Raw genomic sequence first — 13,571 nt, 5'->3', positions numbered from 1 at the left:
TTGCTCTCGGCGCCCCAATACCTACATATTTCTCCGCCCCTTCATCCCTAACTTAAAAATAAAACTTAATTCGAATATGCTTAATTAGTGAATTTATTACATTTAAATACCACTCACTACATGCTACAGCTAGAACTACGTAACAAAAAATAAATGTGAAACGTGTTCTGAATTATTTTTAGATTTCTTACGCTATTATTATACATATTAGAACAGTAAAAGAGGATTGTTCATGAAATAGTATATTTGCTCTTGATTTTTAACTTTTTCATACGGAAAAAAATTAAAATATTATTCAAGTTTTAAACTTTGCACTCTGCAAATATATTGCCCTCTAGGCAATGGGACTAATGTGAAATGTGGACTAATATGGACTAATGGGAAATGCGGCAGTTAGCGGCGCTGAAAATTTACGATTCGATTCTAATATCGGTTGATTTCGATATTTTTATGTCGCTACGTAACCACCCTGGGCGCTAATGGGAACTTAATTGGACTTGAATTGAAAGTAGAACTATTCACCTAAGCGACCACGAAGCTATGGATTCGATACTAATATCGACCAGTTTCTAGCATTTTTGATATGTATCCCGACAGTACTCTTTTCCAGACTGTAAGAAATATAGTTATAATTGCGCTAGATATATCAGAATTATGTTGAAACACACACATCCATCCACTTTTATATTCTGTATAAATAGAGAGTGAGCGAGCGAGCGAGAGAGAGCGACTAAAGGCATCACCACTTCCACATTGCAAAAGCATATATCAGGAATTGAATTGAAAATCTGTGTAGAGACTTTCTGCTGTGGCGTGCTTCATAAGGGCAATTCCAGTCTGCTCACGTGACCTTTGGGGTTCATGAATTTCTTGCAAGCGTTGCGACTTTGGATTCTATGTTTAAATCTTCGGTTTATGCATCGAATAAGTTTTCAAGAACATAAATGACATGCTGTATTATGAATGTTGAGAATTACCCTCTATATGACAAGTAGCTGCAAATAAATACACTACATGATTTATTTATTGCTAGTGAACGAGTTTCTTAACTTGTATTTAACATTCTCATATATATAATACAGACCTACTGTGGACACCTACCTATTTCAGATTTTATATTTTAAACATAATAATTACTACATTCTGCAATGATTATGTTATATATATACAACTGATGTATTTAATGTCATTATTTTATATAATTTTTCATGCACTGCGGAAAATATAATTTTTTAAAAAGGCATTGACCCAGAGAAGATTCGAACTCACAACCTTATGATTTGAAATCCAACAGCTTACCAGTGAGCTAACACAAAGACTTCTGCTAAGGTACTTTTAGCGATGTATACCGGTTCTCAAGAAAATTATGACATTCATACCCACTACAAACGCTGTTTTTGTTCTACTTTGGCTATTATTTTAGTACTTAGGCGATAATTATGTTCTATGTCTTAACTTTGAGCATTCTTTTACATATGGAAAGATTCGTTTACATATCTAAATGTTCCATTGCGTATGGAGAGCTAAATGACAAACAAGCATGTGGTGACATTAATACAAAGTTTCGAAATATTGTGTCATTAAGTATTTCAATCAATGTTGCTTTTTTTCAACACTTGATAACAAGTCTTATTATATTTAAAAGAAGAAAAACACATCTGCAAACTTTTTCCCGATTACAAAGGCTGGCTTGGAGGTTCGAACCTGGTTTACTATTTCCCGAAGATACCCGAAGTTGGACTTTGAAAATTTTTGCCTCAAAACACCAATAAAGAATGCGCTCAACCTTTTTGAGACAAGGTGTACCAGCATATACTACAGTAATTTAGCAAAATTTCGTGTAATCAGTAATGTTTTTGATATTCGGTAATTATTCTATTTTCACTAGTGTTTTGAAATACTCAGCAAGTTGTAACAGACTGTTTTCATTAAATGACTTCAACATGAATACTTTAGTTGCAGACAGAAAATATTGATGAAAAGAATTTCAGAAACTGTCTGTATTATCCAATTTAAAATTTAAACTTCCATGTTGAAAGTACCATTGCTCAAATAAAATCAAATACTGAGCACTAGAACAGTGAATATATTTAGGCATAACAGTTCTGTCTTCGTTTTACCATTACCAATTTTAGTGTCATGTTTTCTTAGTACGCCGTTGTCATAGCAGTAGTATAATTAATGCTACAGGGTTCCCACATTATGGAAAATCAGGAATGTTAGGGAAATGAAAACATGTCAGAGAAATTATACATTTTGTGTAAAATCATGGAAAGTCAAGGAACGTAAATGTACAAGACAATTCATGAAATGTAAATTAGGTTTCTTCAAAACTGTCACAGCAGAGTGTGAACCATTTTAAAGGACATTCCAGAGGTTTGAACCATTTGTTTGCGTCCTGTACTCAGAACTTCTCTCTCTCTCTTAAGGAATCTAATGAGTCATTGTGTCAACAAAGCATTATGAAACCAGCTGACAGTGCAGTGAAGCTTCTTGCTTTGGATTTGACTGCAAATGAAAATTTACTAGAAATAAAAAAAGGTTGGCTTGGTTTTAAGACAGAAAAAACTATTGAAAGAACTGAAAGCATCAGATAAAGATAAACTTACTTTCAGGCTTTACTGTCAAAACTTTTGCTGGGCACAATCAATATGATTGTGGATAGGAGCCCTCTGAAGTACAAACTAGTACGTGTTCTGTCAGCTTTGGACCCCATTCTACAAAATAACAATCCAGAACTTGCTCAGACTAGGATAAAACGCATTCTACAAACTCTGCATGAGCATAACAGAATATCTTATTCTGTAGCTGAGAAAGCAAAGTGTCAGTTTGTCTTTCTGTACTAAAATTCAGGGGTTTCTTGCAGTGGACTTCAGAGAATACGAAGAGAGATGGGCAATATCAGGTTAGATGACTTCTTTGCAAAGGTAATGTCCAAGAAACAAGAATATTCTGATTTGTAGTATGTTGTGAAAATATTTAATTTTATCCCATGGCAATGCCTCAGTGTAAGGCGGGTTCTCAGTCAATAATGTCGAAAACCAAATCGAAGATTCTATGGTAGCATAGAGGCGGGTGCATGATGCAATTATGTATTATCAAGGTTGTAATCTGTTCGACGATCGAAGAATGCTTCTCTCAGTTCGTTCAGCTCGGATGCGCTATGATGAATACCTTAAAGAGGAACGAATCCAAAGCGCAGAGGAAAGTAAAATCAAAGATAAAAGAAAAAAAACTAAGTGCTTAATATGAGAAATTGGAAGAAGGAAGAAATAAATGGAATTATGTTACAAACAAGAACAAGACACTCTCGTAGAACAAATTCAAGAACTGAAAGCAAAACAAAATTCTCTTTAAAAAAGTAAATATGAGGATTAACATGTGTCAGAGTTGGAACCCTGATGCTAGCTTCTAATTTGATGTTGTATGTCCTCCTCCTCCTCCTCCTACTACTACTACTACTTCTTCTAATTGCGCCTTCTGGCATTTTTCACAGAAAATTTATATTAGCCGCTGCATGTAACTGACATTTGCATTCCTACATTCTGTTAAAAAATTTATGCATAAATATATGTAGATATAAAAATCAAGGAACAGAAATATTTCCACATTAATGAACGCCTAAATAAAAATTCATCATGTGTAGCATTCAAATACTTCAAGATAGTCTATATTTCTTTTTTCCTCTCTGAAATGGAGATTTTTCTAATTTTACTTATTCTTTGGTCATGGTTAACATGTTCTTTGCGTTGTAGAAGTGATATATTTTCTCTTATAAACCTTAAGTTTGTAAATTTTAAATAATTTATGTAATATTTAGCGTTCTTCGAGTATTTTTCAGTAGTTTTAAATGAAAGGAGTGATTTTTCACTAGTAAGAAATGCATAATTCCTTTTTAATGTTTAATTCTGATTTTACATTTCCACTTAGAAAGCACTCCTGTTTTCATTACAATATTTGATTTTGCTGATGTATTTTTATGTGAAAAAAGTAATTAAGGAAAACTTAATTTTCTCTAATAAAACAACTTTATTAATCTTAAGAATCCTTGTTGATGGATGTTTTCTTGTACAAAATTGTTTGCAAAATTTGCATAACTTACCTATATTGTATATATTTTTCCCTTTCAAGATGTGGAAAGCGGACCTCATTGTGCACCTTCTATTTTGATCACGTTTATTAACATGGTATTGTTTAAACCCAACAAAGTACCTGAGGATTGTTCACCACGTATTTATACGGGACAGGTAATATCAGTTTTTTATTCTTATGTATATTACTTTGAAACAAAATCGTTATTTTTAGTATTACATTAGAATACAATCAATTTTAAAATTTAATCAGCTTTCCAGTATATGGTATCACGTACAAATACCTTACGTATTTTCCAATATAATTACTACGATTAAGGTATAGTCATGTTTAAAGTAGACTAACTCGTTTGTTTTGAAAGCTTCTTGCTGTCATTTGTAAATAGCATGTTAAGGTAGTCAAAACCGTATACCTACATAATACGGTAATTTTAGACACTCTACAGCTATGTGAAAAAAGTCTCATATCATGTAAATGATCTATCAAAAATAGCCCCTTTCATTTCACACACTCTAAATTTTTGAATGCTTCAACAGAAGGGAAGGTTACTGATTAACATATCTTCAAGTTTTGTTTAACATATCTTCAAGTTTTGTTCAATATTTCCATAAACTAATTATATTAGTAACAACACTTAAATTAGACAAAGTTCCTTTCACTGTCAAAATTTTACACTGACCATTGAAACTTCACTCCGAAGAATAAGACTAACGTGGAATCACACTTCATACAAAACATTTTATAATGACTTACCAAATCTTTATCTGACATTAAATTATTATAGATATTACCTGCAGTATTCCAATATTTGTATCTAAATATTAATTTATACATGTATGAATTAAAAATGGAAATTTTGCATCAAAATAAGTAAATAACTTCTGTCTTCTTACATAAATCAACGAATCAACTCTGCCATCCAAAGTCAGCCAGTCTAGGTGGGGCAGATGAACCTGTTAAAAACAAAGATTGGCTATTCAAACTACTTTTAGGAGCTAAATTTTTCATAAATGCAATCTATCAATCAATTTATATAAATGAAATCTATATTATCTATCTCATCACCACAGGAAACTGCTTAATCATTTGATATTAATTTTTGAACATAGTTAATACCTACCTTGAACTGAGTTTTTAATTAATACCGACCTGAACTAGGTTTTATCATGTTATATTGATTAGTAGTTAAGGAGGAAGAATAATTCAAAATTTACGCCAAAAATAGTGTTCCTTAGGAGCCCTTCAAGTTATGGAGACGACTCTCAGTATATAAACTCCTTATTAAAACTAAATTGACATGTGTACCAGTATTTTCGAAAATTCCACTTCTGAAAAGGGAAAGAGAGCAATTTCTATATATATATATATATATATATATATATATATATATATATATATATATATATATATATATTCATATTCATATTCAAATCAACATTCATTCTGATCACAACAGGAAAACTGCTGAAGCGTTTGAAATGAACTTTGCAGTTGGATCAAGCTGGATTTTTATGATGTCGCTTTTATTAAAATGTATCTGTAAATAAACTCTTTACTAAAGATTAGTTGACACATGTCCCAGTTTTCAAAAAGTATGCTTTTAAAGATAGGAAGAATAACAGTTTCTGTAATATTTTAATTCTTATTCATGAAATGATCAAAGTGAGGAAGAAAACTATTGAATCATTTTAAAATCTATTTTTGAATAGCGTTAGCACTTAGGTCGATCTGGGTTTTTATGTTTACTCTTACACTAATTGGCATATTCCTCCACTAAATTTCATCTGTTTACAACCTGGTAACACTTTCACGTGATTTTCACCTGGACACTTCTAATTTTTTTTTTTTTGTTTGTTTTTTTAAATTTTTCTTTCCTTTTCTCCTTACTACTTCCCGTCTCTATCTGATAGTGTTATTTTTTTTTCAGTCATTGTTTTCGCTATCTTCTAGTAATTTATTATATGTTTCCACTTCGACTTATTTGTTTCAACTTTTTATAATATTCGTGGGATTTGGTGGAACAGTACTGGTGTAATTGCTATAGTTGGGGGCGAATGGCGTATCGTCTGCTAGCACTGAGCAGCGTGCCGGAGAGAACTTGACAACTGTTGTCATATGATTGGCTGCGGGGTGGGAAAGCGTGAGCGTGTGTAGTTACGAATAGAAATATCAAAGCAACAAAGACCAAATCACAGATAATATTTGGCTTCATTCTTTCTCTCCATCTTGTTTTTTCACGGAAGCTGCATCACACCTATATCGTAGCTAATTATTCTTACTGAAACTTGAATTATTTTTAGTGAAACTTGAACTGTTAAATAAATAAATAATAATAAAATAATAATAATAAAAAAAATAGTATCATAAATGAACAGTTCAAGACATTGTTGTATGGCGGTCTCTTCATTATGTATTGCTGTTTCGTTCATTACTTAAATGATTGTTGCTTCATTACACGTACGTTTTTAAATATAAACACTGGAAAATTCATGGGGCTGAGGAGATAGCCACTAAAAAAACGTTTTAATACTGTTTTTAATTACTACGATGATTGGAAATGAAATAAAAATGAAGATATCTCCTCATGCAGTAAACAAAGAATTTTAATATCTTTGTTACAATGATCTGGAATGAAATTAAGATACTGCCTCAAATACTTTTATTCGTTTATTGAAGCTAAGTGTATCCTTTCAGCTCCAAGGCTACATAAGATATGAACTTATAATTTAAGGTGACATCTAAACACCGGAATATGTCCAAATTTTTCAAGGTTCTTTTACCGGGAATCGAACCCGGGACCGTGTGCACCAAAGGCGCGCACGCTAGCCACTAAATAAACGGGAAGGGCTTCCAATTTATATATTGTATATCCGTAATTTTTCTTCGTACTTTATCATTAAAAGACGTTGATGGCAATGTTTTATCCAGACGTATTGGGGGGACTTTCCCTTAAGTTCTAGAATCCTCTTCAAGTTTTAAAGATGTGTGTGTGTAGCATGTAGGTGAGGAATATAGTCTTCTCTTTTAGAGCTTTCAATTTTCCCCGAAATTAAGGAGATTGGATAAAGTACTGGTTGATGGAGACTTGTCTCCAAAATTTTCCCTCGCTCACACTTCTCTACACCGTTCGTAAACTTACACCACAGACAGCTGAGTTTCTCTTCTGAAAGACGAGTACGCAACGATGGCTGTGCCGGAGGTCGGTAGCTTTGCGCTCGGCCTCGTTTTTAAAACAATTACACATTCTATAGACAATCGTAAGATACTGTGTGTGTGTGTACTACTTGACGCTTACAACTGTTGCCCTCTATAATAATAATAATAATAATAATAATAATAATAATAATAATATTATTATTCATCTTCGTCTAGTTGCAGGAATAAATTAAAATAACTACGTTTGACCTTCTCATACCATGATCACCTGTTGAATGATTAATAGGTTTAAGTGAAAAACGAGAGAGCGGGGCTTGATACTTTGCATTCAAATTCCACCCGCGAAGCCAGCTACTCCCGAGTCTAGTCGAAAATCCGCTACGCCCATCGTCATGAACATTTGAACTCTCTTCTCTAAACTGTCTGCACCATTGCCTGACCTTCCCTTCGCCGATTACTGTTAGTACACAAATGGCACACAATTCTAATGAATGTCAGCTATATTCTGACCTTTGGTGTTCAGAAATCGTATGATAGATATCACTTCACATTTCGCAGGATTTTGCATTGCGGCAACCATTTCACGTTTACTGCTACTCGCACGTACGCAACTATACTCGGATAATTCTTCTGTTGCAAGCACAAAATACTAGGGCATGTTCAGTCAACTTCATGAATGTTGCCTACCTCGCGTTTAAAAATTATTGGCCTTTATTTTGATATTCGCCTTGTATATAATCATTCTATTCAAAGTTTTTAAAGCTATTTCAGAAAGAGGAGCCTCTTATTTTTGTACTTTATGAAGAATCTCCTACCCATGTCGAGAGTTTGTGAGGTCGCTTCGTACGAGTGAGTGAGTTCGGCTCAAAGTTTGTACTCACGCCAGACAAAATTTCTAGGTTGATATCGAGAATTAAGTAATGCTGACTAGAGAGGATGAAAAACAAGCGAAGTTCTAGACAAAAGGAAAACTAAAACAGAAATCTGTTTTCTTTCATGGAATGAGGTTTTATGAGGAGACACAACATTCCTTTTCAAAATTACAATTGACCAATTCTGTTCTGAAAAATAGTTTTGTTACGATGACTTGCGTGAAACATTGTCTTCTATAGCCATTGCACTGAGTTATGTGGAAAATACTGCAAAGTGAACAAATCAGTTTTTTGAAGAAAAGCTAAAGAGTAATGAATCCTCAAATAAGAAGGTAATATATCAAATTTTTTGTGTCTCAGGAAAGTAAAGTACCAGAATTGATAATACAGACATAATAATAAATAATAAACTATAAAGTTCATATATGTAGGCATATGTGGGCGTATACTAGTGATTGTAAGTAGACTTTTACTTTTTACCATTAAAAGATACTTGAATCTGCTAATGTTTTTAAGATGTAACGTTGTTACCGTTATTTACACTTTTTTTTTCTTTCGCAGGAAGAGTTGCAAAAATTCCTTGTGGTTCTTGCTCTTCTGTGTGTCCCAGTTATGCTTTTGGCGAAACCAATCATAATCATGATGCGTCAAAAGAAGCGTCATACAATTGTAAGTAAATACCGAATTCTTTTCTTTTGTATTGTTCTTAATTAGAATTTCAGTTTTGAGGTAAAAGTGGACAATTTTTAAGAAATTGTAACACAGATCCAGGTAAGTAATTTAGATTTGGACTGTGCTATGAAGGCAAGCTTTAAGTATTTGATAAAATTGTTGGAAATATGCTGACAATATAGAAGTAACAATATAATAGTAACAATATAGTAAAATGAGTAAAGCAACCGAAAAGCACATAAGCATAAGAATTTAAAACATACGCTTGCTATCCGGAACGTGATTTTGGTTGCATATAGATTCAGATAAAACTATTTTTTTTTTAAATAAAGAAAAGCATATGTAAAATAAAGCATAAATCTCGGAATAATAGCGTTTTTTAGTCTATTTATTGCAACGAAGAATTAAACAAATTGTTATAATTTTTATTTTCAGGAACAAAGAAAAGCTAAACATTTGAACAATGTATATTTTAAGGAGCAAAACATAGTATTGATATATACCGATACTGAAGTTTCAATTTTAAGAATTTAAATATGGCACTGCGGTTTTGTGAGGAAAGGAATATTAAAAATCACATTACAGTATGTAAAGTTTAATGCTTTCATGATCAGTGGTCCTTTCAATTACACCAGTTCATCATCTGTTCAATTAATAGATTTTCTACACAATTGAATTTTAAATTTTGAAAGATCTTCTTGTCTGACAATAAAATCTTGAGCCTCACCTAAATTTGCAAGTAATCAACCTCTTCAGGGTCGTACAGGTGAAACTGAGATACAGACGTGTTCAAATTATTATTAGACTCCCGTTCGAAAAATGCAAAAATGATGTAGGAGTCCTAATTTCAGAGTTCTAGAACAATTAATTTAATGGCTAAACCACCAATATAGGATCCTTCATTTGTTTACTGTACAGTTAAAGTGGTGATACCACCGTTGAACAGCAGATGGTATTAGTGGGGGGAATTCTAAAAGTGGTGTTTCAGTTGTAGATAGCTATTGTGGTTCCTATCAACAAGTTATAGTCTGAAGTGTTGTGGTTGTTGTTGTAAGAAGTTAACGACATTCAAAGCGTTCAGCAGTTCGAATGGACCAGTTTAAAATGTTCGTGATGACGTGTTTCGTGTATCAATCTTTTATTCTGTGTAGTCCTGCAATTGCAGCATAATGGGAAAAGCAAAAGACCTTTCTGTGGAAATAAGATATACACAGCAATACATTGCTAGTAGAGTTGGGATAGAACAAAAATCTGTAAGTAGAATCTCTGTTAAAATGAAGATTAGCCAAAATAGGGTTGGGAAGTGTGGGCGAAAACCAAAGCTATCGCTAAGAGGTATCAGAAAACTAAAAAGATTGGCTCTGGGAAACAGAGGTGCAACTTCTAATAGATTCAAGCATAAAAATGGCTGAGTATGGCGCAGACATTTGACCTGAAAGTGTTCGAAGGATTCTTTGTGCCGAGAGAATAAAAACACGGTCAAGAAAGAAAACAATAATTAGTCTACTCCAATCATAACAAAGAAGTGCGTCGAATGGGCACGAGGCCTAGAATATTTTACTGCTGACGATTGGAGAATGCATTTCAGTGATGAATCAGGTATCTGTCTGATGAATGTTCACAATATGTGCGACATTGACCTGGGGGAATTCAAATTGGAATGTCTTTAATAAACCGTGAAGCATCCTACTTCAGTCATGGTCTGGGATGTAATCTCTGTCTTTGGGCCTGGAAGTCTGTATATAGTAGAGAGGACAATGAAGCACGACTAATACCTACAAGTTCTTCAAGAACTGCTTTTCCAGACTGCACTCTGGTTTAATGCCGTACAATTCATCTTTATGTATGATGGGACCCCCTGCCACCGGGCCAAAGCTGTGACAAAATTCTTCGAGGACAACGAAATTAGTGTTCTTCCGTGGCCAGGATATGAACCCGATTGAAAACTTTTGGAGCTTCATGAAAGAGAAGCTAGAGAAGATGCACATTAGAACCAAACTTCAATTGATCAAGGAAATCAACAATTTGTGGTATCACGATGCTGAATTAAGACAAAACTCGTACATAGGATGCCACAAAGGATAAAAGACTTAATAAAGAATAAGGGATTTCATAACAAATATTAATCTTTGTGTGAGAGGTAATTTTCTTGTAAGTATTCCATTTCATTTTTTGTTTCCAATTTGGATATACACACTTTATAGTAATTATGTTTGAATGTTACTTACACATTTGTCCTATTGATATTGAAAAGCATATGCCACACCTACTAGAAATTAGGACAGAGTTACAAAGTAGTAATTTGGACTAAGTTCGAACGTATTCTCTCACGTAATATTGTAAGAACAGTAAAATATTCAGAAACTGAATGTTGAATCTAATAATTTGAACACGTCTGTAAGTAATTGTCATTCTTAAGCATTGCTGTATTATTGCACTTACTGAAGTTTTAGTATTCTGCCTGTCAACAGGTCCTGGAGTTATATGGATCCTGGGGCTTTTTCTCCTTAGGTTCGGAACTGGAAATGTTTCTTCCATGCTTGTCGATTTTGTTCCCTCCTTTAACTCCCAATATTTTCCTTTCAAATCATCAATAAGTCACGTTGTTCCTACTCCTCGGTTTCTTGTGTTTTCCTGTAGCGCGTTGTGAAATGCAAGATGTGTCCAATCCAATTGGCCTTCCTACGAACGATGCTGGATAAAAGCACATCCTCTTCTCTCGTACCAGTTTTAAAACTACAATTGTCTCACACTGTTCATTTTGTCTTTTCTATCTTCCTGCAATCCACCACCACATTTCGAAGCTCTAAATATTTATTTCGTAATATCCAAATCTCGAACCATATGATTCCATATTCCATGTAATACCACTTGACATTAAAAAAAAAAAAAAAAAAAAAAAAAAAAAAAAAAAAAAAAAAAAAAAAAATCAGTACATTTTAAGTCTTAGTTAGGAGTGCTTTTGTTTTTGAATGCCTCTGATCACAACGATTCTTAACCTGATTTCTTCGGTACAGTAAGCATCTCAGGTCAAAACTTTCCAGATTTGAAATGCTAGACTTCTTCAAGCACTCGTTGTCCTATTAGTGAGGACATGTTTCGATAGGATATTCTCATAACTTTCGACTTTAATTTCAGTCCACATTGTTTCCCAGTATCATCTCTTCTATTCATCACCTCATATTGTCCTTCGGTTCTAGCTGTAATTACCGTGTCATCTGCGTACCTCGCCTTGTTAATGATCTGCCTTCCATTCTTGAAATGTCTAACTTCTGTTAATGCGTTCGTCAGTAAGCCATTTATTGTAAACTTTAAATAATCGGGGTGACGTACATCATCTTTGGCTCCTCTGCTAGTTTCCATTCTATTGGTTCATCCCTTGTTCAGGCGCATGCAACTTCATAAGCTAGTCAACGGAACTACAAAAAAAAAAAAAAGAGGGTTTAAAAGAAAAAATAACGAAACCTGTTCATTTGTTAGTGTTATGTAAGTAGTGTTCAGGATGAAAAGTCCCCTTTGAGCTCACTTCAACCCTGCTTAAAGTTGAAAAATAACGTTTTCATTAAAAAATTATTAAAAATCAATCATTGCACCTATAATAACCGTTCTGCCACCAAAATAATCTACATATCGTCATATCGTATACTATTACTGAGTTTCAAGTGTGAAAAAGCCGAAAATTTTATATTAAATTAAAAAGAATATTAATATTGATGCCCTGCTATAAACTTATAATCGAAATAATAGCAGCAAACTTGTTTTAATCGAAAAAGTGGTTGACATATAAGTTGTAGGAAATGTAATAAGTTTTCATTTGATATAAAATATCATTACAATTGCCAGGAGAATGAGGAGGAAGGGAAAACGTTGACCAAGACTATTTTGCCCAACGCCCTTTTTGTCCTGTTTCATAGAGGACGCCTCAAAGCAACGTTGAAAAGACTGCTATTGATAAGAGTAATAATGTCGTTATTGTACATGAGAATATAAGCAAAAATAAGAAAAATTAAAAAGGAAGCAAAAATAAACAAATAAATTAGGGTCACAATTATTTCTAATAGAAAGGTTTGGAAGATGTGGATAATTATTAGGAATAATAACTTTTACTGGACCTTTATGATTCGTACTAGTTTCCATTACATCTGTGTTGTGTGATGTTTCGAGTGTTCAGGTGGACATGGAGTAGTGCTTGCTTTGTGAATAAAGCTTGAGGGAAGGTTAAACAAGTGAAATGCGTGACCGAGGTAAGAAACTAGTTTGAAGAGGAATGATTCATTATACTTGGTATTGGAAGAGCAAACAGTGACATTTTATTGTCCATTCTTCATGTAGAAAGTGCTAAACACGAAAGAATAGTATTAAAACTCATTTTACTGAAAACTTAACAAGATCGAAGTCTTCAAGGAGTCGCAGGTCTGATGATGTGAATTTTGATTTTAAAACTCAATGCTTGTATTGTTCAGAACCTATACTGTAACTAGTACTTTAGCTTCGCAATACTAGAAGAATGTTGAAGTTCTCACTATTGAAGTTAGAGATCCCATTTTGAGAAGGGCTGATATGAGAAATGATCAGTAAGGAAGTATTGTTGCAGCCAGAGTTCGATCAGTAATAGACTTGGTTGCCGCTGAAGCTCGGTATAATGTTAGCCGCAGCACTCAATTTGGTAGAGGTAACGTGCATACATATGCTGGTAGATCTATTAGGATTTCGTCTGGTTTTGAAAAGCTTTGCAAATACATAGAAGACAGCGAGGACGCGCAGGTTTCTCTAAACGAA

At 33.6% G+C, this 13,571-nt stretch overlaps 1 protein-coding gene across 3 annotated transcripts in view; it reads left to right on the top strand.

The window, feature by feature from the left end:
* The window catches only part of LOC145678648 (V-type proton ATPase 116 kDa subunit a 1-like), a 112,616-nt gene that overhangs the window by 89,948 nt on the left and 9,097 nt on the right, over positions 1–13,571 (top strand). For all 3 annotated transcript variants that reach the window (XM_081749015.1, XM_081749016.1, XM_081749014.1), the window contains exons 13-14: positions 4,132–4,247; positions 8,682–8,789. In XM_081749015.1, coding sequence (XP_081605141.1) covers positions 4,132–4,247; positions 8,682–8,789 — 224 coding nt within the window. The remainder of the gene's footprint in view (positions 1–4,131; positions 4,248–8,681; positions 8,790–13,571) is intronic.

The sequence above is a fragment of the Thermobia domestica genome, chromosome 2 (genome assembly GCF_964235325.1).
Source record: "Thermobia domestica chromosome 2, izTheDome1.hap1.1, whole genome shotgun sequence".
In the NCBI taxonomy this organism is placed as follows: Eukaryota; Metazoa; Arthropoda; class Insecta; order Zygentoma; family Lepismatidae; genus Thermobia; species Thermobia domestica.
The sequence above is the reverse complement of the archived record's forward strand: the minus strand, read 5'-3'. Positions and strand labels throughout refer to the sequence as shown.